This window comes from Macaca mulatta, chromosome 13 (genome assembly GCF_049350105.2).
Source record: "Macaca mulatta isolate MMU2019108-1 chromosome 13, T2T-MMU8v2.0, whole genome shotgun sequence".
NCBI lineage: Eukaryota > Metazoa > Chordata > Mammalia > Primates > Cercopithecidae > Macaca > Macaca mulatta.
In genome coordinates, this window is record NC_133418.1 from 99,452,689 (window position 1) to 99,479,856 (window position 27,168).

Consider the following 27,168-nt stretch of genomic DNA (forward strand, 5'->3'; position numbering starts at 1 on the left):
GCCTTCAGGGAATGACAGGTTTCCTCCTAGAGCCATAGGTGAAGGCAACATTCAGAGAAGAGGTTGATGCGTAAGCCTCGGACGGAGGAGAGATTTTGCCGATGGTGGACTATGAAGACAAGGAGAAGGGTTTTGAGAGTTGAGGATTAGGGTCACATGAGGGGATGTACTGAGCCTCACAGGAATAAAAATCCAGGTGAGAGTCTTGGATTTCTTATTTTTAAAAAGTATAACCTGATATAAAGGTCATGCTGGAATTAACCTGAGATAGGCAGATCATAGCGCTGTGGCAGTGTGTTAGTTGAGAGGGTGTTGGTTGCCAGGAACATGCAGGGCTCTGGGTTCATCTTTTTACTCCTGTTGATAGTGTTCTGGAGGCCTGGGGAGAAGTGCTCTGAAACTCTCCTGGTCGACAGCTGACTTAAAACCAAAGTGACTGCTTCATTGGCCAAAGGCCTCCCTCTGAAATTCTGGACTTTCTAGAGCCTTCCAAAGGTGAGGGGGAATAGTCAGGGTGTTCTGATAACCTTTATCCACATTTTCAGTAGGTTGCTTGGGATGTTTTAAATATTGCTCCTTTCAATCATCTGAGCATTGCCCAATTCCACTGTGTTGTCTGCCGGCACGATTTATTCATAAAACCACTTACAGCCGCAAAAATGCTAAGTTTAAAACAAGAACATTCAAAATGGACCCAGCTGTTTAAAAAGATGGATGCGTTCAAATAAAGAATTGGTGTGTAGTTTATGAAACAATAAGGCATTTTTTTCAACTGTAGCCTGATTATTCTTAGAGAGATGACAGGGAGGTTTTTCCATTGCAAAGAAGTGTATGACTTAACTTAAACCAAGCAGTTCTTCAAATGAGCAATTTCCTGTGGCAGTCATCATTTACCCACAGCCCTTTTGTCAACTTTAGATCTTTTTTTTTGTTCTTGCAGATGGCCACCAGAGCTGCACTGGCAAGTGCATCTTCTGCTTCCATGTGTGGGGAAGATCAGTGTGTTCTCTGTGACCCAGTAGTGTGAATTGCTTATCTGTTTCTGCATTAACTCAAATCTATCAGTGATCGTTGCCTGAATGCCTCATGCTTTCTGAGATCTACAGGTACAGATTTAGGGTTGAACTCTTTCTCTAAATAAATTTAATCCATGTGTGTTATATGTTTCATATCTTCATTTGGTGACTACAAAATGTCCAGCTATGGAATGTCCATGTCGGTTACTCATTAAGCCTTTGGGTCGCCTTTGATAAGCTAGATCCTGTACTCCCTGGCATTCTCTTGCTCACATTCTTTCTGAATGTCTTCTCACAGTTCCAGCTTTTACATGCCCCTCACTCCACCCCAGACACTAATAAATTTCTGCAGTTCTTAATTCCAGCTCATTCCTCTTGTTTAGGTTAAGACTCCTACATTCGGAGATCTCATGGATATTTCCGTCTTGAAGTCTCACTGGTTCTTCTGTCAGTATGTGGTTCTAATAATTTTTCAGTTCCTTTTCTTGAACTTCCAAGTAGATAATTACATCATCTGTAGGAAGCAGTAACTGAATCACTTTCTGATAGTTCTACCCCTCTCTCACTTTTTTACCTCTTTGTGTCGGTAAGAACTTTTAATTTGGGAGGGAGCAATGCTTCCTGGAATTTCCTGGAAAGAATCACCTGGGCTGCTTGTTAAACATACAAAGTCCTAGGCCTTCACCCTTGGGAATATTAGTAGGTCTGGGTTGAGACCGAGGAGTCTGCTTTGTTTTATTTTTTAAACAAAGGCCCTGGACATTTTTTATCTTGAGAAAAGTTTGGAAAACACTTTCAGAGCAGTGCTAAATAATAGTGGCGATAGTCTTTTGTTGCTGCTTTTAGTGTGTCTGTACCATGTGTGATGTCAGTGGACTGCTGGCTCTCCTCCTATTTTGACCTATGGTAGCATTTGTGACAGCTTTGGAGCTGTGGTGTGTCCGGGTGTAGCAATACAGTGGGCTGTCTAAACAGGGCAGCGAGCTTTCTGTCCCAGTATTCATTCAGTGACGTCTCAGTTCCAGGCCCTGGAGAGTGCCCCCCATACACAGAAGCACATGGGAGGTCCTCTTAGTCTTCTAACTCTCATACTCCCTCTAACTCCCGTCAGCATTTCTTGGGATCCTGGCTGCCTGTGGATTTACTTCTGTAGTATTTGTGTGCTCTGCTCTTTTTGGTTTTAGCTGATTAGAACTTTTGTTTACCAAAACCTGAAATATTGGTCACACTCCTTCCTACTTCAGTTCTGCCATGGAACCCATTACTGCATTTGAGTGCCAGAGAACTGCCTGCTGCCTATATTCGAGAAGCAACTTCTAATACAAAGATGACTTATAACACCTGAAAGTTTTCTCTTACAGGGTAATGTTTTGAAAGCTTTTACAGTTATGTCTCTGGTCTGAGACTCTTATTTATGTCTTCCACTCACAGGCAGCACTATGACAGTAATAAACTATTTGCAGTTGCCTAATACACTATATTTTCTTAGTTTTATATGTCTTTGAATCTGCGATTCTAGTTGCCTTTATGTCCTCTCCTCCCCATCCTCCCAGCTTTCCCTTACCAACCTCTGTATATCGTTTAATTAGCTCAGGTATCACTTCTTTTTCTGATTGTCCAAGCGGATTGATGTGTCTCTTCATGGTCCGCTATATCACACTGAATACCTCTTTCAAAGCACTTTTCACACTACTGTAATCATCTTTATAGAATCTGTTCATTTGTCTATATATTTCATTAGATTGTAAGTCCTTAGTTTATTTTCAGCCTTTGTATCCGAATTACCTGGTACACATAATCAATGTTTATTAAAGAACTTTATGAAAGTTGGCATTTCCCACTCGTTCCAGTTTTAAATTACTTTTGATTTTGGAAATGTTCATTTTATGCCCAGCCAACTTGCAAAAAATGTAGGAGATTGATAATATTCAGTTTTGGCAAGGGTGTAGAGAAGAGAACTCTTGAAGGTTCTTGGTAGGAGTGTGAATAGATAAATGCGGGTGACAGAATTTAAATTCATGTAACCTTTGACCCATCAGTTCCTCATATAGGAATTCTCCCAAAAAAAAACACTTGTACCAAGTATACTAGAATTTTTGTAGGAGAGTATCATAGAGTGTCATGGCAGCGTTATTTGTGATAGCAAAAAAAAAAAAAGAAAAGAAAAGAAAAAAAAAAAAGATGGCCAAAACACCAAAACATCCATTAGTAGTGAAATGATTAAGTTTATTATGGTATGTACTTACTATGAAATTCTGTGTAGTAGTCATAATAAGTGAAATAGATCTGGAAAGATCTGTTTTATTTTATTTATTTTTATTTTTGTTTTTGAGGCTGAGTCTGACTCTGTTGCCCAAGCTGGAGTGCAGTGGCGCAATCTGAGCTCACCGGAACCTCCACCTCCTGGGTTCAAGTGATTCTCCTGCCTCAGCATCCCAAGTAGCTGGGATTACAGGCACGCGCCACCATGCCCTGCTAATTCTTTTTTGTATTTTTAGTAGAGACGGGGTTTCACCATGTTGGCAAGGCTGGTCTTGAATTCCTGACCTCAGGTGATTCGCCTGCCTCGGCCTCCCAAAATGCTGGTAGTACAGGAGTCAGCCACTGCACCCAAGCAGGAAAAATCTGTTTCATAATAGATAGGTAGTCATAATAAGTGGAATAGATGTGGAAAGAGGTTCATATTGAATGAGAAAAGAAAGTTATATGGCAGTATATATAATGATCTCAGTTTTGTAAGAACAGATTTGATTTTGTATGTGTTTTTTATTTTTCCTATTTATACATAGGAAATTGTCTAGAGTAGTATGCAAAGGAAAAAAGCTCTGTTTATCAAGTTATGCTGTTTAAATTATTTGATTTTTTTCAATGATGTGTAATCTTCAGTATTCATTTAATTTGTTTTCCTTTGGAATGTCTGAGTTATCCTTTTTTGACCTAGCAAGTAATATATAATTTCTTATTATGAAATATATCAAGCATATAGAAAAGACTTTATTGCATTTTTAACATTTTGCTGGATTTGCTTCAGATTCTTTTTATTTATTTATTTATTTTTTTTGGAGATGGAGTCTCGCATTGTTGCCCAGGCTGGAGTGCAGTGGCACAAGATCTTCGTTCACTGCAAGCTCTGCCTCCCTAGTTCACACCATTCTCCTGCCTCAGCCTCCCGAGTAGCTGGGACTACAGGCGTCCACCACCACGCCCAGCTAATTTTTTTGTATTTTTAGTAGAGACTGGGTTTCATCGTGTTAGCCAGAATGGTCTCGATCTCATGAGCTCGTGATCCACCCACCTCGACCTCCCACAGTGCTGGGATTACAGGCATGAGCTGCTGTGCCCAGCCCAGATCTTTTTTTTTAAAAAAGAAATAAACATTATGGAAAAATTTGAAGCTTTCCATATCCTCCAAACCCATTTTCCTCCTTCCTCAGAGTTAACCTCTATTTTGAATTTGGTGTTTAGTATTTTCATTTATATTTTTGTTTTTTAATTACTCATATGTATGTGACCGTTAATGATTTATGGTGTTGTATCTCATGTTTTTAAACTTCATCAAAATAGCATCATGGTGCAGGTACCCTACAACAGTTTCCTTTTTTTACCTTCATTCTTTTTCAAATGATCTCCATGTTGATGTGGTTATTTGCAGTGCCATATAGAATCCATACCTATTATCCTCCTATTGATTGACATTTAGCTTGTTTCTAATTTTCTGCTTTTCCAAACACAACTTCAATGGATTTTCTGGTACAGGTCTTCTGGTGCAGTGTGGAGAGTTTCTCTTGGTTTTTTTTTAGGAGTGGAATCCTTGGGATGAGAGGAGCGTGCATTTTCAGTTTTATTTGATATTGCTAAATTACTCTCCAAGGTGGCTTTACTATTTTACACTCCTATCAGCAATTTATGAGCTTTACTTGTGGGTAATATATTGCCTTTAATTCTCTTGTAAAGCAGTAAAATTCTCAACAGATTTTTTGAAAAAAAAAGATTGAGACTATGAACTACTGGATATATAGAGAAAAGAAATTCTGTCCATGATTTTAAACTAATGTTTAATAGAAAAGCCAATACTCATTTTTCCCTGTTGTGTGTACTCTGATGGGTGCCAACACCCACCTCATTCCCCTGCCCCCATTTGAATGCTTCCCACCCAGGCTAAATTGATGACAGCTCAATTAGGAGCAAAGCTTGGCCTTGAACTTTGGCCAAAAACTTTTGTTTTTCCCTATACACATTCATGGCTTTTTCAGTTTTAAAGTACTAGCATTTCATGTAGCAATTTTTCATATTTCAAGGGTATACCTCTTAGCCCCAGGGTTGGTGTATATGGAACCATAAATTTATGTTGGCTATAATGACAGATCTAGGAATGTGTCAGTCTACTGATATTGAATTCTAGCAAATCTTTGTATTCTTTTTTTTCTCAAAAGGGAAGCCAAAGTTACTTGCTGCTGAGCACAAGATGCTGCTGTCCTTATGTAGCTCCCTTCTTGGCTGTCGTTGATCCAGTTGGAATAACAGTGGCTTCTTTTTCATGGGTTAAGGGGTTTTTGTCATTTATAAGCATGTTTCAGTTATGTGAACAAATTACATTGTATTCTACCTAGCACCTAGCAATTTTTTTTTTTTTTGAGATGGAGTTTCGCTCTTGTTGCCCAGGCTGGAGTGCAGTGGCGCAATCTCAGCTCACTGCAACCTCCGCCCCCGAGGTTCAAGCAATTCTCCTGCCTCAGCCTCCTGAGTAGCTGGGATTACAGGTGCCTGCCACCACACCCGGCTAATTTTTTTGTATTTTTAGTAGAGACGGGGTTTCATCATGTTGGCCAGGCTGGTCTCGAAATCCTGACCTCAGGTCTTCTACCCGCCTCAGCCTCCCTAAGTGCTGGGATTATAGGCGTGAGCCACCGTGCCTGGCCCTACCTAGCCATATTTTTATAACTGTCAGCTAAAACTCCTAAGTCTGGGAAGATTAACAAAAATTACATGGATTATATTTCTCTCATATAATAATCAAAATTATAGCTTACCAGTTAAACTGGAGCTTAGCAATTCTAATTTTTCACTTTTTAATGCAGTTATTTTGAAGGCTTTTATAAAATAACATATTAGCTGAGTGATGTGTCACACGCCTGTAGTCCCAGCTACTCGGGAGGCTAAGGCGGGAGGATTGCTTGAGCTCAGAAGTTGGAGACCAGCCTGGGCAACATAGTGAGACCCCTTTTTAAAAAAAAAATCAAAAAGAGAAATTACATAATTTTCAAAATAAATTTTTATGAACTTTAATTGTATAAAAATAAATGGGAATTTCAGGGTGGTGGATGGAGGGCATGCTATATAGCTTTTCCATCTTACTTCTGGTGCTTAGATAGATTAGAATTTTTAAATAATCAGAAGTACAATGGGCGGGGCAGGCAGAAGGAAAGAAAAACCTTAGAAGGCCTCAGACTACGAAGAATCTCTGTGAAAAGTAGATGAGATCTGTTTGCAAAAGGAAACCTTAGTCCAGAACCAGTGCAGGCGAGCATTGCTGCTAATGATGGAGACAGTGTCTTCAGTGCTCTCACTTGGAAGTGGTTGCTCTGGGGAACTGTGAGGGGCCCAGGGAAGTGACAGGGCAATGCTGGCAGTGTAGCATGGTGATGGAGGTGTCTCACGCAGGTGTAGAGTATATAGGAGCTTGGATCGCAGAGACACGGCAGGGTTCCGGGTGCTGGATGGATTCTAGGAAAACAGGAACCTACCTTGCTAAGAAGACTAGCTATAATAAAGCTTTTCCATGAGGTGGCACCTTCCATCCCTCTTCCACTCTCACTGAAAACAACTGGCATTCCTGCCCTCCAGTGCAGGCAGCACAAAGTAGATGTCTGAACAGGAAGTCTTGACTACAAAGCTGAGCAATTCGTTAAAAATCACCCCAAATGAGAAGAACACAACTGGAGAAGATAACTGAGGAGGTAACAGAAGAATTTATCTCAGAAATAGAATTAATAGAATAAGCAGAACTAGATTTTGCAGCAACTATAGTTAATTCCTTGGAGAGATGTGAGCAGTTACGTTTTCTACCAAAAATAATTAAGTAGTGATCCTGGAAATCAAATTTTTGATTGTTAAAATAAGAAATTCAACAGATGAGCTGATTAAGAGGGTTTATAGCTGAAGAACAAATTTATGAGCTGGAAGCTAGAACAGAGAAGTATTCCTTAGTACATTACTATTATTATAAAGTAAAAGAAAACAAAGTGTGGAGGATGGATTGAGGAGTTCCATCTAATAAGAGTTCCAGATAGAAGCTAAAGAAAATGCAGAGAGGTGATACTTAAAGAAGCAATAGATCCAGTTTCAAGATGGTTGACCAAGCACATCCTGACCTCATCCCGTTTCTACACCAAATCCATAGAAATGGTAAGACATTAAGTTAGACTAATAAATTCCCTTTCAAGATTAAAAATAAGAAATGTTCCATGCCCAAACCTGTAAGACATCCTTAAGTGAAGGTGGTATGTGTTAAAATGAGAAGTTGCAGAAAGGAGCCACTTACACTGCCTGGAGGAAGTTCTCACTACTACTGGGACCCCAAAGCTGGTCAGCCAGCTCCTTCAGAACAGGCTCAGCCAAGGATCCTCAGCCAGGAGGCCACTGTTGACTCCGATTGCAAGTGGACAGTCCTGGAGGATGTCTGTGTGGCCAACAACCATGAAAATCCAGGGGAAGCCTAGCACAACAATATAAAATATGAACGTATGAAGTATCAACAGCAGAATTATACCCTAGGAAGCAGAGCAATCAGAGGAAACTTTAAATATAGGTAAATATAATTTCCGTAAAGGACCAAGGATAGACTTTCTGTTGACTCAGATTGCAAGTGGACAGTCCTGGAGGATGTCTGTGTGGCCAACAACCATGAAAATACAGGGGAAGCCTAGCACAACAATATAAAATATGAACATATGAAGTATCAACAGCAGAATTATACCCTAGGAAGCAGAGCAATCAGAGGAAACTTTAAATATAGGTAAATATAATTTCCATAAAGGACCAAGGATAGACTTTCCTGTGCATTGAAACAAGCAGAAATCATAAAATAATAAATAGGCAGTGGTGAAAATGAAAAATACAGTTGTTAAACTCATTGGATGAGCTACATAGCACATTGGATGTGGCTAAAGAACAAATGAGTTAACTAAAAGATCAGGGTGAGAAGAAGTTCTTCCAAAACTTAGCACCGAGAGACCAGAAATAGAGTATGAAAGAAAAGTTGAGGCATTTAGGACAGTGTGGAAGTTCCATTATTTATCTAATAGGAGCTGTAAGTGAAGAAAATTGACCAGAGACAATGTTTGAAAAATTGAGGCCTAGGCTGGGTGCGGTGGCTCATACCTATAATCCCAGCACTTTGGGAGGCTGAGGTGGACAGATCACTTGAAGTCAGGAGTTTGACACCAGCCTGACCAACATGTTGAAACCCCATCTCTACTAAAAATACAAAGATTAGCCGAGTGTGGTGGCACATGCCTGTGGTCCCAGCTACTCAGGAGGCTGAGGCAGGAGAATCGCTTGAACACAGGAGGCGGAGGTTGCAGTGAGCCAGCCGAGATTGCGCCATTGCACTCCAGCCTGAGTGACAGAGAAAGACTCCATCTCAAAAAAGAAAAATTGAGGCCTGAAAATATTCTAGAATGTCTGAAAATTATTTCAGAACATCTGAAAATATTCTAGAATTTCCAATACTGAAAAAGTATGAACCCTCAAATATTAAATAGAATATGCATCATTGTAATAATGATGAAGAGAAATTCTTAGGCAACACTGGAGAGAAAAGACTGATGATCTTCAAAAGAATTGAAATGCAAGTGCTAGATTTCATCACTGGTTTTAAGAAAACAGTAGCACAGTGGGTTTTTTTTTTTGTTTTTTTTTTTGTTTTTTGAGATGGAGTCTTGCTCTGTCACCCAGGCTGGAGTGCAGTGGCACAATCTTGGCTCACTGCAAGCTCTGCCTCCCAGGTTCATGCCATTCTCTTGCCTCAGCCTCCTGAGTAGCTGGGACTACAGGCGCCCGCCGCCACGCCCAGCTAATTTTTTGCATTTTTAGTAGAGACAGGGTTTCACTGCATTAGCCAGGATGGTCTCCATCTCCTGACCTCATGATCCGCCTGCCTCAGCCTCCCAAAGTGCTGGAATTACAGGCGTGAGCCACAGTGCCTGATCAACAATAGCACAGTGTCTTTAAGCTGCTGAGAGAAGTAACTAAAACTCTGTCTCATCCATACTAGCTTTCAGCAGCGAGTGTACCACAGTAGCATTCTCAGACTGTAAGGACTTTGCTGGAAAAACTCTTTAAAGATACCCTGACTGGGCACAGCGGCTCACACCTGTAATCCCAGCACTTTGGGAGGGTGAGGCGGGAGGATCACTTGAGCTCAGGAGTTCAAGACCAGCCTGGGCAATATGGTGACACCTCATCTCTACAAAAAAATACAAAAATTAGCCGGGTGTGGTTATGCATGCCTGTAGTCCCAGCTACTTGGCAGGCTAAGGTGGGAGGATTGCTTGAGCTCAGGAGGTCGAGGCTGCAGTGAGCCATGATCACTCCACTGCAGTAAGAAAGAAAAATGAACTCGGAAGGTAATAATGGGATCCAAGAAAAAAGAAGGAAGCAGATAAATCAGGAAAACAACAATGGTCCATCTAAGCAAATATTGGTTGTAAAATATAAGATGACTTTTAATAAGTTGCAATTTAGGTCAACAAAGTTAGCAACCTGGAATTTTATGGGTAGGTCGAGCAAAAAGGGAAATAAGAACATGTCACAGAATTCAAGAGGAATATATTAAATGTAATTAACTCCAACTTGTAAGAAAATATAATTTTAAATATGCATTAAAAATTTAAGGGTGACTACTAGACAAGTTAGATATAACATATAAAGCTTTAAACCTATTATAACAGTGTAGCAGAAACAACCTTGACCAATTCAAGAGAAGACAGGAAAGTAGGAAAAAAGAAAGTCATGGAAAATAGAAGATACAAAATAAGTCCCAGGATTAAATTTAAATATATATATTGATATGTTTATCTGTAATCAAATATATATTACTGATATATATCAGTAATCAAAATAAATGGAAAAAACGAAACTCATCTACTTAAAAGATAAAGCTCAGATTTAAGAAAACAGAAACCACTTGTGCTATGTTAGAGGATACAGTTAATAAATATTACAAATATTATAATTTTATGAAATATTAATATGAGATAAAACAACTCAAAGCAGGCAACATTGGGATGGACCAAGGGAGAGTTCAAATGCTAGAAAGTGAAATTTGTCTAGAATTGATATCAGCACAAGCCTGTTTATCCTGCTCTTAGTAACACTGCATGTTTGTGGGTGTATGTGTGTATTTATGTGTATGTAAACATATACATACGTAATTATTACAGAGGCATTCTGAATGATTTCCCTGGTTCTGCCCTTTTCCCTTCAGTCTGTTCTAAATATAGCAGCCAGAGTGGTTCTGCTAAAAAACATCAGATCCTTATCTGCTGGATGCACTCCAAGAGCTTGTCACCTAATTCAGGGTAAAAGCCACAGTCCTTACAGTGGCATACAAGACACTAGCCCACCTGACCGCCTTACCTCTCAGCTTATCTTCTGCCCTACTCTCCCTTACTCCACTCCAGGCTCGCTGTGCTCACATCTTGCCATTTCTTCAGCACACCAGGCAAACTTGCATTTTTAGGGCCTCGTGCTTGCTCTTCCTTTTGCCTGGAGAGCCCATTCCCCAGATGTCCATGTGCCTCACTCCCTTACCTCCTGTTCTTAGGAAGAAGCCTTCCTCACCACAATGTAGTAAAACTGGAAATTAACAACAGAAAGGGGAAAAAAAAAAAACCTTAACACACATCTTGAATTTAAAAAGAATGTAAACTTCTAACTTTATGGAATGACAAGAGTTCATCATCAAAATTAACAAAATTAAATGACTGGAAAAGCACAGTGTACCTAAACCGATGCCTTCCATCTCAGATGATACTTGATGAAAAATTGTAACCTTACATGTACTTTCTAGGAAAGAAAAGATCGAAAATAAAGGAACCTAGATTTCAGTACTCTGAAACTGAAAGAAGTACTGATAAATCAGAAGTAAAAGAGAGTAATAAAAATGAACCTAAAAATTATTGAAATAGAAATAAGAAACTTGATCAGGATAACAAAAAGATGGTTGTTTGAAAAAAATTAGTAAAATAGGTCTAATTTATTGACTAACTTATAGTACAAACATAATTTCAGAAATGAAAACAGTGATATGGGGTGCAGACAATTTTGCTTTTTGTAATTATAAGAAAATGCTATGAACAACTTTATGCTGATAAATTGGAAAATCTAAATGCAATATACAGTTTTCTAAGAAAATAGATATTACCAAATCTGGTAAAAGAAGTAGAAAATCTTTAATAGTCAACAAGCAAGTTAAAAATATTAGAATGAGAATCAAAGATCTACCTTCCAAAGAAAGCATCAAGCCCAGACTGTTTAACAGGTGAGTTCTCTCAAAACTTCAAGAAACAGATAATGTTCATTTTATATATACCATTTCAGAGTACAAAATTGGAATGTATCCAACCAATTTTACTAGGCCAGCATAACCTTCATCCCCAAACAGGCAAGGACAGCACCAAAAAAGAAAACTATAAGCTGTCCTCCCTTCTTTGGGAGGCCAAGTCGGGTGGATCAGCTGAGGTCAGGAGTTCAAGACCAGCCTGACCCAACATGGTGAAAGCTCGTCTCCACTAAAACACAAAAATGAGCTGGATGGTGGTGGGTGCCTGTAATCCCAGCTACTCCGGAGGCTGAGGCAGGAGAATTGCTTGAATCTGGGAGGCAGAGGTTGCAGTGAGTGAGATTGCGCCATTGCACTCCAGCCTAGACAACAAGAGTGAGACTCCATCTCAAAAAAAAAAAAAAAAGAAAGAAAGAAAGAATACAGGTGTATGACTCTTAGTGGTAGATTTAAAAAAAAAAAGAATACAGGTGTAAAATGTCTACATTAAAAAATTAGTAAATTAATTTGAGCATTATCAAGTAGCACTTATCCTGGAAATGCAAGAATAATTCAACTTGCATTTAAAATAATTGAATGGAAAGTCTGGCCAGGTATGGTGGCTCATTGCTGTAATCCCAGCACTCTAGCAGGTCGAGGTGGGAGGATCACTTGAGGCCAGGAGTTTAAGACCAGCCTGGGCAATGTAGCAAGACCATGTCTCAACAACAACAACAACAAAAGAATTAACTTAGCACAGTGGTGTATGCCTTTCGTCCTAGCTGCTCACAAGGCTGAGGTAGGAGGATTGCTTGAGGCCACGAGGTAAAGGCTATAGTGAGTCCTGATTGCACCACCTGCACTCCAGTATGGGCAACAGAGCAGTATTCTGTCTCCAAAAAGAAAAAAAATAAAAGAATAGAAGATCTATCCTATCTTGTTGCACCAACCTAATTGCTGACTCCAGCAACATGGCAAACTAAGCTAAATTGTAATCTCCTTTCTCCAATGACAGAGACATGCACGCTGGATTAAATATAACAACAACAATTGAAATGCAGAATTTAGCTTGACTGAAAGTCAGAGAAAGCCCTGGCTATCAGAATTAAACCTAACACTCTAGTGTTCCAGGGGTCTATCAGATTGGATACTGGATTTAGCCCTATAGGTTAGGGTTTGGTGCCCCCATGACGTAGGAAATCGGTCTTGGATTCACTCAAGGTAAGTAGAACTAGTAATTCTGTAAAGGCCAGGACTTTAGAAGAGCTGCCTCCTTAAGAAAGAGGGGCTAGAAAAACTCCAGTGGGCCAGAGAAGGTACAAAAAATATCCAGCAGCCAGGCTCTGGGAAAAAAGAAAACCTACAAAATCTACCTTGAAAAACTGAAGTAATAATCTTTGTCAAGCCAAAGTGTTAAGTACAAGTTTAAATTACTTAAAATTAAATTTGTGAATGAAAGTTTTCTGGAAAGTTTAGAGGAAAGAGATTTTATTCCAGTGAACAGATTGCAAACTGTGGAGATGCAACCTTTGGCACAAAATGAAGGCACTTTCTGAGAGAACCAAGAAAGGGATTATAGAGAAAGTTCCTGTCCAGGTTCCCACTCTGGTCCACCTATGCACGGGAGGGTTGCAAACTTGCCTAGTTCTGATTGGTTGATGTTTGCTGAGTTCTGATTGGTTGATGTAAGTCACAGTCTATTGCCTGATGTAGGAACAGACAGTTACGAAAGTCCCAATGTTAAATAAATGTAGGATTTACTGGGAAGGCAGAGTATGTGTGTGACCTCTAGACAGCAAATGGCTGCTTGGCTGTATTTGAATTTAGGCCATTTGCCACTCAGGATTCATCTAGAAGGATTGGCTCTTTCAGGGTTCACAAGTTAAAAATTTAGTTTCTAACTGGGGCATAGTGGCTCATGACTGTAATCCCAGCACTTTGGGGGGCCAAGGCAGGCCGATCACTTGGGGTCAGTAGTTTGAGACCAGCCTGGCCAGCATGGTGAAACCCCATCTCTACTGAAAATACAGAAATTAGCCAGGCATGGTGGCACATGCCTGTAGTCCCCGGTGAGAGTAAGACTCTGTCTCAAAAATAAATAGATAAATAAATAAATAAATAAATAAATAAATAAAAAGTTCCTCAGGCACAGTAGCAGCATTTCTAGTGTTCAGCAACCACATGGGGCTAGTGGCTTCCATATTGGACGATGCAGGTATAGCATGTCTTCATCATCCCTTAAGGTTCTGTTGGATAATAGCACTGCTCTGAAGTACCTACCGGAAGTAGACCAAAAAAAAAAGCTCTCTGTAGCCATACACTTCTACAGCTCAGTTCAAATGGGACTCCTATGCAGAAAACAACCCCTGCTAAAGGTGAGTTAATTATCAAAAATTGCAAACCCAATCACAAAACAATCTACTGTGAGGGAGAATCAGCAAACACACACAACAGATAGGTTTAGCATGCCAAGAACTTCAGAAATAGCACATTCAAAAAGTTAAAGAAATGGAATTGGGAATAGTGACATTGTTAAAAGGGACAAGTTGAATGAAAAAAAGGCCAAATTGAACTTTCAGAAATCAAAAATATCAAAGTTAAGCTCAATAGAAAGTTAGGGACTGATCGAGTGAAAATTAGGGTATGGGAATTAGATCTGATGAAATTAATCAGAATACAGAGTGCTGAACATAGATAAAAGGAGATGGAAAGTGTGAAAGGCGAGTAAAGGATATAAAGGGTAGAACAAAATGATCAATCCAGATTTCTGTACCCAGCTAATCTATTCCAGAGCAAAGAAGAAATAAAGATATTTTTCAAAAAAACTCAAAGAGTTTGTCACCAGCAAAACATTGCTGAAGGAATTAATGAAGGATATACTTTGAGCAAAAAATAATTTGAGGCAAGAAGGAAGAAATACTGCAAAGTGGAATTGATAAATGTGGATCACTCTAAACACCAGGTATAAATAATAATTACTAATTTTGGTGAGCTTAAGGTGCAGCTGAAGTACCAAATAACTATGGCATGAAACTGGTTGAGGCATGATTAAGTTTAAAGGACGTAAGTTACTAGATGAGGTTACAGATGTTGATTAAGATTGTGGTTAAAATAGAGAAAGTTCTTGACTTGTCTGAGGCTTTAGCCGGCTTTGGACCAAGAGTCTGCCACCGGGGGACATTTTTCTGCTTGGATCCCCTCAGATGGTGTGGCTTGGAGCTGAGGATGATGTACTCAGAAAGAGAGTAATTGGAAGTGAAAATGACAGGAATGGCCTCAAAGGCACCAATCCTGAGCTTTTTCCATTAGGCTGTTATGCTCCCAATGTCAGGGCCTGTCAGCATATACCCTGAGCTGAAGATTGTGCTGTGCAAGGAATTAGCTTGAGGTTGATTGAAAACACAGTGATCTGAGCTCAAGAAAAAGTTTTTCAGAGTATCTCAGTGCCTGTTATCTGAGGAAAACAAGTCTCAGCCCTAGCACAGGAACACACATGAAACCATTGCAGTGAGTCGCCTGCTGCTGCCCACTTTGGAATCTGCCCCTCAGTTGGACACCATGTCCCCACCCCTGACTCACCTTCATGACCCAACCCCGAGCCCAGAGGGTGGTACTCCGCATCTCCCTCGCTGGGCTGCGGTTTCCTGTTTCTTTCTACCTCCTCGTGAGGATGCCTCACTGCCCTGGCTGTCCCTCCCAGTCGCCAGCTGTTCTTTCTCTGAGTAATTTTACATGTTGAGGGGCTGTTTGTACCACGAAAAGAGGGACAGACCTAGTTATGTGAGCCTTACTTTTTACACTGAGTTTTAATTTCTGTGCCTGTATGTTAACGTCTAATTCATAAAACTATTTTGAGAGTTAAAAGCACCCATTAAGTCCCTGACACTAAGTTCTCAATAAATGTTACCTTAATTTAACAACAACAAAAGTAGCTGCTAGAAGAGTAAACTCAAAGAGCAAATTTCCAAAAGAGGAAAATAAAATAAGAAAAATAAAACCTGAAAAGGACAAAAAGGAAAAAGATAAAACAAGTAATGACATAATAAGCCATAAAAATTAATAAAAATGTTACTAATCAGTAAGTTCATTAAATTTTCTAGATAAAAAGCAACAGTTGTCAAATATTTTTAAAAATCTGTCTCAGCCAGGTGCAGTGGCTCATGCCTATAATCCCAGCACTTTAGGTGGCCGAGGTGGGCAGATCACTTGAGGTCAGGAGTTGCTGACCAGCCTGGCCAGCATGGTGACAACTGTCTCTATTAAAAACACAAAGATTAGCTGGGCATGGTGGCGTGCACCTGTAATCCCAGTTACTTGGGAGGCTGAGGCAGGAGAATCTCTTGAACCCGGGAGGCGGAGGTTGCAGTGAGCCCAGATCATGCCACTATACTCCAGCCTGGGTGACAGAGCAAGATTCTGTCTCAAAAAACAAAAACAAAAACAAAATCTGTCTCTATGCTGTTTCACGGGACAGCCAAAAAATAAGGACACAGAAAACTTGTAAGTTAAGAATAAAAAAGACTTACCAGGTCAAGTACTAATCAGAACAAATTTGTTGAAATTATATTAGTCTTAGAAAAAGGATTTTAAGGCAAAAATCTTTACCAGAGAAGTTAGAATGGTAAACTTTGTATATTTTATCATATTTATAAAGTCTTTACCAGAGATGGTTTATCAAAGATAAAAAGACAAAATTAACAGTTCTACACTAATACATGTCAAATAATGTAGCTGTAAAATATATAAATTAAAAGTTAGGGCAGGGTGCGGTGGCTTACGCCTGTAATCCCAGCACTTTGGGAGGCCAAGACGGTGGATCACGAGGTCAGGAGATCAAGACCATCCTGGCTAACATGGTGACACCCCGTCTCTACTAAAAAAAAAAAAAAAATACAAAAAATGAGCCAGGCGGGGTGGCGGGCACCTGTAGTCCCAGCTACTCGGGAGGCTGAGGCAGGAGAATGGCATGAACCTGGGAGGCAGAGCTTGCAGTGAACTGAGATCGCGCCACTGCACTCCAGCCTGGCCAACAGAGTGAGACTCCGTCTCAAAAAAAAAAGTTAATAGGAACACAGTGAGATTGAGAAATACATTTTCAAACTGGATAATTTCAATGTATCCAGCAATGAATGATTGCTCTTTTTTTTTTCCAAATATACAAAAATTGGCCACATAAAGGAAGCCTCAAAAAAGAATTAGTATAATATCATAGAGACTGTATTCTCTGGGAAATGAAGGGCAAAAAGATAAGAACTGTACATTTGGTTATTAAAAGCTAAGTTGAAATGAACAAATTTCTAAAACACCATTGCTTACCAAAACTGATTCAAGATGGAATAGAACACCCAAATAATAACATAATTATTAAAGAAATTGAATTTGCTCAATATATTTACACAAAGGAAACAACCAGGCTTGGGTGACTTTATGTGAATTTCAGCAAATATTCTATTAAGAATAATTGCAGTATTATACAAAATTTCCCAGATTCTGTAAGAAGTAATGAGCACTCCCAATTTCATTTTTGAGGCTAGAATAACCTTGGTACCAAAGTCTTAAAAGTCAACAAGAAAAGGAAAATTACAAGCCATTCTCTTACAAACATAAATGAAAACATGAAGAAAATAGTAGAAAATTCAGCAGTGTTTAGGAAAAATAATATATCATGACCACACTGGTTTTACTTAGCAATTAAGGGTGTATTCTTATAATTTACCACATTCATAGATTGATGAATTAAATCCTTATAGTTATCTCAAAGGACTCATATAAAATATTTGTTAAACCCAACATCTGAGCTGGGCGCGGTGAGGCTGAGGCAAAATAATTGGTTGAACCCCGAAGGTGGAGGTTACAGTGAGCCAAGATCGCGCCACTGCACTCCAGCCTGAGCGACAGAGCAAGACTCAGTCTCAAAACAAAAACCAAAAAACCCAGCATCTATTGATAATTTAAACACACACAGAACAACAACAAAAACCTTAGTAATCCATGGGTAGGAGAAACTACCTTAACCTAATGTAAAGTATTTGTAAAATCTGATAGCATCTCTTACATTTACTGGCAAAGTGTTGAAAATGTTTAAGATCAAAAACAAGAAGGCTTGTTATCTCCACTTTTATTCAACATTTTATTGGCGACCCTAAGAAACTGTAACCATTGTGAACTATTGTTGGAATTTAAAATGGTGCAACTTTTGTGGAAAGTAGTATGGTGGTTCCTCAAAAAGTTAAAAGCAAAACTACCATATAACCCAGCAATTCCACTAATGGGTATATAACCAAAAGAATTGAAAGCAGAGTCTCAAAGAGATGTTTGTACACTCATGTTCATAGCAACGCTGTTCATGATAACAAAGGGACGGAAGCATCCTACATGGCCATTGGCAGTTTTCAGGGGCTGGAGGGAGGGGGAAAAGCGCATTTTTTAAATGACTATGTACTTTCAGCTCTACAAGATGAAAACGTTCCTGAGATTGGTTGCACAACAACGTGAATGTACTTCACCCTACTGAACTGTACTTTTTTATTTATTTATTTATTTTGAGACTGAGTCTTGCTGTCATCCAGGCTGGAGTGCAGTGGTGTGATCTCAGCTCACTGCAACCTCCACCTCTGGGGTTCAAGTGATTCTCCTGCCTCAGCCTCCCAAGTAGCTGGGATTACAGGTGCGCCCACCACTACGCCCGGCTAATTTTTTGTATTTTTAGTAAAGACGGGGTTTCACCATGTTGACCAGGCTAGTCTTGGACTCCTGACCTCAGGTGATCCACCCACCTCAGCCTCCCAAAATGCTGGGATTACAGGCGTGAGCCACCACGCCCGACCCGAACTGTACATTTTTAAATGATTGAGCATTGCACTCCAGCCTGTGCAACAGCGAGACCCTGTCTCTAAAATAATAATAATAAAATGATGGTGATGGTAAATTTTACGCTATGTATATTTTATCACAACTTATAAAAAAGAGCAGGGCTGCTATATACAAAACCTGTTTATAAAATAACTAGGAATAAGAACAAACATATAAATCCTTTATGGAGAAGAATTTGAAACTTTATTGAAAGACATTAAAGAAGATTTAAATACATGGGGAAATGAACACAGTTATGGAAAGGAATGGTCAGTATGCAAAGATGTCAGTTCTCTCCAGAATTATCCATAGATTTGATCAGTTCCCATTGAAATCCCAACAGGATTTTTGGGTGGTAAATTACAAGCTGATTCTAAAACTTAAGTGGTAAGTGCAAAGGGCCGAAGATAATGAAGGCACCCCTAAAGAAGACTGTAGGTCCGGGGCACTTGCACTTCCTGAAAATACAGGAGGAAGCTATAGTCATAAAATCACTGGTGTTGTGATAGGGACAGAAGTAGAATATATATCCAGCAGGAATATACGTAGTAATAGTCCATTTATTAAATAATGGACTATTAAATGATAAATGTAAGTAGTAAATGTAGGACAAAATTGAAATATTTCCTGATACCTATCAAGACATTATTTCTAAGTAGATTCAGACTTAAATATGAAAAGTGAAGACTATACAACATTTTAGACGGTAATTTGGGAGTATACTTTATAGCCTCGGAGGGAAGTATTCCTTAAGATACAAAAAGGACAGAATATAGAGGAAAAAATTACTAAACTGGGACCACTGACACTTAAAGATGTTCATCAGAAACATAGAGTGACGAACAAGCCTCAAAATAGGAGTTGTTTGTAAGATACAACTTTCCTAGGGTTAAAATACAAAAAGTATAAACTCTAACAAATCAGTTAAAAAAAAAAAAAAATCCAGTGCAACCCTATGACAAAGACAGGAACAGGCATTTCACAGAAGAAGAAACACAAATGGCCCATAAACATAGGAAAAGAGGCTCAATCTTTTTAATAACCAGGGAATTGCAAATTAAAACCACAGTACCATTCATCACCCACCAGCTTGGCAAATGTTAAAATGTCTGGCAATGACAAAGTTGGCCAGAATGTGAAGTTTAAGGAACTTTCACACAGCTGATGAGAGTGGAAATTAATGTAACCACTTTGTAAAAACGAGTTGGCAGTGCTTAGTAAAATTGAATGTGCATAACCCTATGAACCAATAATTCCACTCTTAGGAAATTCTTATACATGGCCATAAGAGACATGGACAGGAAAGTTATACCAGCATTGCAAATGAATGGAAAATGTGGAAACACCCCAAACGTTCATCAGCAGTGGAATGGATATATAAATTACAGTGTAATTAACCAATGAAATAACATCAAGCAGTGAAAAAAATGAATTGCAATTATATCCATCAAAATGGATAAGTTGTAACATAACTGAGTGAAAGAAGCAAGTTGCAGAAGAATATATAGAGAGCTATACAGGTTTTATACGTATCTAAACAATGTATTATACGTAATTGCTAAGATAATAAAGTCAAAGAAATGATTAATACGAAATCCAGGATAGTGATTATCAGGAGAAGAGGGGGTAGAGTATGAGTGGGATATAGTATTAGGATGAGGGCCCATAAGGAGTCTTCAGAGTGACGAATGTTCTGTTTCACAGGCAGAATAGTGGGTAGGTAGGTATTTGTTTTATAACTTTTAAAACTGTACAGCCGGGTGTGGTGGCTCATGCCTGTAATCCCAGCACTTTGGGAGACTGAGGCGGGCGGTTCGCGAAGTCAGGAGATCAAGACCATCCTGGCCAACATGGTGAAACCCCATATCTACTAAAAATACAAAAATTAGCCAGGCGTGGTGGCATGCACCTGTAGTCCCAGCGAATCGGGAGGCTGAGGCAGAAGAATCGCTTGAACCTGGGAGGCGGTGGTTGCAGTGAGCCGAGATCGCGCCACTGCACTCTAGCCTGGTGACAGATCGAGACTCTGTCTCAAATAAAGACATAAATAAATAAAAATAAAAATTGCAGTATAGCATGGTAAGTGAAACAGTGGAAATAGGTACAGGTAAATGGGTAGCCTGGAAAGACACTTGCTGTCGTATGGAGCAGTGAGGAAAGTTTTCACAGAGGAAGGGATGCTGACCAGCAGGCTTGAGAGATGAGCAAAAAATGTACAGAAAGGTAGATTGGGAAAGGGAGACCTGGAAAAGGCATGTGCCAAGATACAGAGACCTAAAAGAGCACAGTGTACATTGAGTTAACTGTGAGCAGCTCATCATTTACGTGAGTGGGAAGTGGAAAGAGAGAGAGGCAGGAGTCAGGTGTGAAAGCTTTTGTATGGAAAATGAAGGCATTTACTTAGATCTCATTCTGTAAGTGACTATCAGCCTTTGAAGGGTGTTAAGCAGAAGGGTGACATGATCTCTGGGGGCAGTGCAGAAACTGTTGTAGTGCGGGAAAATTCAGCGTCACGTCATGACTTCTTGATGGGCAAAAGGAAAATGGAAAGAAGTTAGGGGAGAAGTTGAGAATTTCTGCTATGTTTCGCTTTATATACTTTCAGGAAATTAGGTTACATCTAGACTTTTCCCAGAATTTTTTTTTTGGGGGGAGGGGGAACAGGGTCTTACTCTGTCGCCCAGGGTGGGGTGCAGTTGGCACAATCTCAGCTCACTGCAGCCTCGACGACCCAGGCTGAAGTGATCCTCCCACCTCAGCTTCCCGAGTAACTGGGATTACAGGTACATGCCACCGCACCAACTAATTTTTTTGATACTTTTTGTAGAGACAGGGTTTCGCCATGTTGCTTAGGCTGATCTCAAACTCCTGGGCTCAAGTGATGCACCTGCCTCTGCCTCCCAAAGTGCTGGGATTATAGGAGTGAGCCACTGTGCCTGACCAAGTTTTCCCAGAATTTAATGTGTTGAAGGGAATAGTAGTAGGTGATTTGGAGCCAATATACAAAGTTTCTGAAAAAATTGTATTATTGAGTCTTTATTATAAATAAGTATTCATTAACTGTGCCTGTATGGTCTTACAGGCAAACAGATTTTTGTTTATTTTGTGTTAAAATACTACAGCAAGCAGCATATAGAAGTCTACTGGGGATGTGGCATTGATGAGGCAGACAACTGCAACCATGTTTTATTTTCCAATTTAAGTGGCACATATGATAATAAACTGCAGAGGCAGCAGAATGAAATAGTTAAACTTTTTTACAGTTAATATCCTGCCAAGAAAATCTCAGATAACAGTGTTATTTTAGGGGAATTGGGTGGACAGTATAATCTGTGTAAAAGGAGCCTCCTTTAAATATGAGTTTTAGAAGTGAAGGTTCTAGGCTGGGTGTGGTGGCTTACACCTGTAATCCCAGCACTTTGGGAGGCTGAGGCAGGTGGATCACCTGAGGTCTGGAGTTTGAGACCAGTCTGACCAACATGGTGAAACCCTGTCTCTTCTAAAAATACAAAAATTAGCCGGGCATGGTGGTAGGCGCCTGTAATCCCAGCTACTCGGGAGGCTGAGACAGGAGAATTGCTTGAACCCGGGAGGCGGAGTTGCAGTGAGCCGAGATCACACCATTGCTTTCCAGGCTGGGTAACAGAACAAGACTCCATCTCAAAAAAAAAAGAAAAGAAAAAAGAAGTGAATGTTCTATTTAACCTGATTGTGGCATGTTGTTTACTTTTGTGCATATTTATGATTGACTCTTAGACTTGGTAGTCTTTGGTGGGTATTATTCTACCTTCCAGAAGAATGTATTGGTATGCCAACTTATTTTTGTAGCTTTATATATCGTAATGTAGAGTCCTGGGTCTGCATATTGTGAACGTACTCTGTATCCAGCTACATAACCAGACCCTTAATATCAAATGTTCTGCCTCATGTTTATTTGGGAATATCCTAACATCTTGGGGTTGTAACTTAGCTAATTTGCTAACATCCATAAGCTGTGTGCTCTTAGCCTTTTAGTATTGTAGCCCATCAAAAAGTTCTTTTTTTTTTTTGAGACAGAGTTTTGCTCTTGTTGCCCAGGCTGAAGTACAATGGCGTGATCTTGGCTCACTGCAACCTCCGCCTCCCAGGTTCAAGCAATTTTCCTGCCTCAGCCTCCCATGTAGCTGGGATTACAGGCTCGCACCACTATGCCTGGTTAATTTAGTATTTTTAGTAGAGACGTGGTTTCAACATGTTGGTCGGGCTAGTCTCGAACTCCCGACCTCAGGTGATCCACCCGCCTCAGCCTTCCAAAGCGTTGGGATTACAGGTATGAGCCACCGCACCTGGCCTCCATCAAAAAGTTCTGACTCTGGTCAGGGAATTAACTTTAACATCTTAGCAAAAATGATCTAGAAGCATCAAAGGAGGGAGTTCTTGCCAAGAGTACACAGAGATGTCCAGAAGGAAAGTTGACATTACTTGATAGTGTGACTTTATAGTAAACATGAAGGAGGAACTGCAGAAATGAAGGACCACAGATGACCTTGGGACAACTGGAGGTTCCTTTCTGCAAGGCCCAATGATGTTGACAATAATGAAACTTGATTTGCATTTGAAAAGATGTTTTTACACTCTTGTCACAAAATTTTTTTTTTGAAGTTCCTTTCATTCTTTTGAAGAGTTAATTCCTTACTGTTTTCTACTTTGACACAGAAATCTCCTGCAAAGAAGCTGAGCCATGCGATTAGTAAATCTTTGGGGTGTGTACCCACGAGAGAACCCCCGCATCCTGTTTTTCCTGAGCAACCAGAGAAACCACTTGACCTTGCACATATAGTGTAAGTATACCCCTGGAAGTGCCTGTGGATCACACTGAAATGGGGGCCTTGTGAAATTCCTGTGGATCAAAACCAGACATCACTTAACATGAACATTGAACTTTTCGGGTTTTTACTTTCTTTTGGGGGAACTTAGACGTCAAGCTTTCTTCTCTGTAAATCACCTTAAGTGTCCACGTGGAAACCTAGCTCCTGATTCCTGAAGCCTGAGTAATATGGCAGCCTCCAGAAACATGAGCCCATTGAAGAGTAATTACTGTTCTGGTTTTAGGTGGGTTGCCTTTTGTGGTTTTGGGTTCATTCCTTAAATCGGTGGTAGAGATCTTTTTCTCTACAGCAGTAATGCCCGTAGAGACTTTTAAGTTAATGTAGACAAGATGGAAATGAAAATCAACTTAATTTGCTCTTTTTGTATTGAGAGAAAATTAGGAAACATAAGACTATATTCTACAAATAAAACTGGTACTTTGTATGTATTTATTTGTATGTATTTAGTTTGAATATTCATGCTAAGTAAAGCAAAGCTAGAGGGGAACAATAAAGTTGAGAAATAGAGAAAGGAAAGTAGGGAGGAAGAGAAACAGTGAAGGGTAAGATTCAGCCTGTAAACTACTTTCTTCACTCTGAATTAAATGATGATAATATGCTTCCCTGATGAATAAATTTGGTAGGGTTTTGGATCACGAATCTTTATCAGATGTTTAGAAGTTTTTCTGTTGGAGTGGGCATTCATTTTCTTTCACCTCCCTGATGGAAGGTGTTTGACTAAATGAACTCTAGAGAATCTTGATCTTTTTCCTTTTTTCTTTCAATTATTTAGAAATCTGTTTATATTTATTAAAATAACCCATGCATGTGAATTAAAAATTCAGTCACACAAGAGCTTATAATGAATGCAACATACCCTCCCACACTTCACTGTCCTTTGGGTTTTAAATCTACTAATAGTTATCTCTATATTTCTAAATAATATGTTTGGAGCACTATTTCTTGACTTATCAGTTTTAGACATTGTTATCATTATTATTTTTTGAGACAGGGTCTCGCTTCATCACCCAGTCTGGAGTGCAGTGGTGTGATCTCAGCTCACTGCAGCTTCCGCCTCCCAGGTTCAAGCAATCCTCCCACTTCAGCCTCACAAGTAGCTGAGACTGTAGGTGCAGGCCACCATGCTCAGCTAATTGTTTTTTAATTTTTGGTAGAGATGGTGTTTCGCCATGTTGCCTAGGCTGGTCTTGAACTCTGGGTTCAAGTGATCCACCTGCCTCAGCCTCCCAAAGTGCTGGGATTACAGGCATGAGCCACTGCGCCCAGCCAATTTTAGACATTATTGACTTACTTTTGTGGTATAAGGAATCAGCCTCATTTTTAACTCTACATACCAACCCATCCCTGTTTTTCATAATTATATCACCATTTTTAAGTTGGTTACCTTTTTAATTTTAAATAATATTTTAAAAACTCTGTTTCTTATAACTTCTTTTTGACTTCCACTTTGTAAACTGAGAAAATTAGCATCTTCTGTCTACTTTTCCTTTGCCTCCTAACATCTGCCATCTGTGCCCTTATTGTTATGTTGTCAAAGCTGATAATATTTCTGTTGTTTTCGATAACCATAACTAAGTCTTCTGAGATTGATCAAGGGTTAAATCTAATAAAACCAAATAATGACATTTACAGGTAGTATCCTTCATTACACAGTCACATAGTATGCTGTGATTCTGTGGATCCTTTTGTGCAGTTACTCTGTCTTTGGAGTTCACTGGGCTTTTCTTTCTTACTTACCATCGATTGCTGAAAATCATTCCTATTGAATTTTTAACTGGATTGATTTTCTTGTACAGTTGTTGTTGTTTTTCCTGTAGTTTCTCATTGCTTTCTTCTTGTTGGGAAAAAGGATGTCCTCCACCCCTACATAGTGTTCCATAGCACAGTTTATCTGTTGCCTATAATCCAATTTTTTTGTTAAATCTGTTAACCTTTTTCCTTTTTGATTCATGTTTTTCCTTGCCTGTCTCAACATTATAGTGGTTTTCTCCTTACTTTTTTCTTTAGGTTTTAAAGATGGCCTTTTCACATATGTCTTTAATTCATTTGGAATGGATTTTTGTGTGTGATGTGATGTAGAATATCCAGTTCTCTTCCCCAGCCCCTCGCTTTGTGCATTTGAATAATAACTTGTCTCAGGGTCATTCAATAGATAATCCATCATTTCCCCACTGACTACAATGCCACCATTGTAAAAAATGAAGTTTCCAAATATGCACAGTCTGGCTTCTGGGTTCTTTATTCTGCTCCTTTGGTCGAATTGCCTATCCCTATGCCAATATCTCACTGTGTCAATTACCATAAGGGACTAAGTAATCTACTTTTTCTGAGTGTCTTGTCTGTTACTAGCTCTTTGCTCTTTCATATAAAGTTTAGACTCATCTTACTGAGTTCCTCATAAAATTTTGTTGAGATTTTTGATCAGAGATTCACTGAATCTAAAGATCAAATTGGGGAGAACTGACATCCTTCTGGTTTTAAAGCTTTCATTCCACGAATGTGTCTTTGCATTTATTTAAATATCTTTTTATAGCTTTAAGTAAAGTTTTATCATTGTTCCCCAGAAAAGTCTTTATATGTTAGATTAACTCTTATGTCACTTGACATTTGTAATTGCTGTTACAAAAAGTGTCAGTAGTGTCCTTTTTCCTACAGTTATTTAAGATATACTTTACATGTAATAAAACACACCTACTTTAAGTGTACAGTTCGATGTATTTTGGTAAGTATATGCTGTAATGCAAATGGAATATTTTCTGAATTATATTTCTTAACAGTTTGTTACTAGTGTATGGAAATGCAAATAGTTTTTGTATTTTAGTCCACTATCTAGGCAGTCGTCTTGCTTAAATTGTTTGTTAATTCTGGTACTTTATACTCAGATTCTTTTGAATTTTCTATAAATAATTATATAATCGGCAAATAATGACTGCTTTGTGTCTTCTCTTCCGTACCTTATACTTTTGAAAATTAATCATACTTTTTGCAGGGTGGGCGGGTGTCTTACTATGCTGGCTAGCCCCTCCGGTGCAATGCTCAATAGAAGTGGTTTAAAGGCATTTTTGTGTTATTACTAATCCCACAGAGAATGCTTTCGGCATTCATTTAGTATGTTATTTGATGTAGGTTTTGTATAAACTATTTATCAGGTTTAAGAGGTTCCCTTTTATTTCTAGTTTGCTAGAAATAAAAAATGCTTTCTTTTTGTCATGAATGGATACTGACTTTTATCAAAGACTTTTTCTGTATTGAGATGATTATATGATTTTCTCTATTGATGATCAAAGACTTTTTCTTTATTCTATTATCGTAGTGAATTACATTAAGTGTTTTTTAACATCATCTTTACCTTCCCAGAATAAATCTGAGTTGGCCATTGTTTGAATACACTGCTGGATTTTGTTTGCTAATATTTCGTTTAGATTTTGGCTATGTTTTTGAGTGAAACTCTCCTATAACTTCCCTTGATTTGGGGTTATTTTTGTTTTGTTGTTTTTATCACTCAGTGTGCGATTCTTACAAAATGGAGAAGCATTCTCTCTTTTTATATTTTTGGAAGAGCTTGTTCAAGATTGGAGTTATTTTCTTTGTAAATTTTTGATGAAACTCACTAATGGAGCCATCTAAGCCTGAAGATTTCAGTTTTTTTTTTTTTTTTTTTTTTTTGTGGTTTTTTTCCCCTAGTAGAAACATTTAAGGCTATAAATTTATCTGAACCCTATCTGGGTATTACCCAGGTTTTACCATATAATATTTTTTGTTGTTTACTTCTAAATATTTCCTAAGTTATTTTAGGATTCTTCTTTGAGAAGTATATACTTTCTTAATTTCCAGACATACAGAGGTTTTCTAGTTGCCTTTTCGTTATTCTTTATAACTTACTTTTAGT

At 38.9% G+C, this 27,168-nt stretch overlaps 1 protein-coding gene and 1 long non-coding RNA gene across 51 annotated transcripts in view; one reads left to right on the forward strand and one right to left on the reverse strand.

The window, feature by feature from the left end:
* LOC144333880 (uncharacterized) overlaps positions 1-17,696 on the reverse strand; it is a 28,796-nt gene extending 11,100 nt beyond the window's left edge. Inside the window, exon 1 of the long non-coding RNA XR_013403012.1 lies at positions 17,569-17,696. This is a non-coding gene — a long non-coding RNA (uncharacterized LOC144333880). The remainder of the gene's footprint in view (positions 1-17,568) is intronic.
* The window catches only part of DTNB (dystrobrevin beta), a 302,368-nt gene that overhangs the window by 123,496 nt on the left and 151,704 nt on the right, over positions 1-27,168 (forward strand). For all 50 annotated transcript variants that reach the window (XR_013402986.1, XR_013402987.1, XR_013402982.1 and 47 more), the window contains one exon: positions 23,107-23,231. Coding sequence is in view for 39 of the 50 variants with exons in the window: in XM_077960044.1 (XP_077816170.1) it covers positions 23,107-23,231 (125 nt within the window). In the remaining 11 variants the exon portion in view is untranslated. The remainder of the gene's footprint in view (positions 1-23,106; positions 23,232-27,168) is intronic.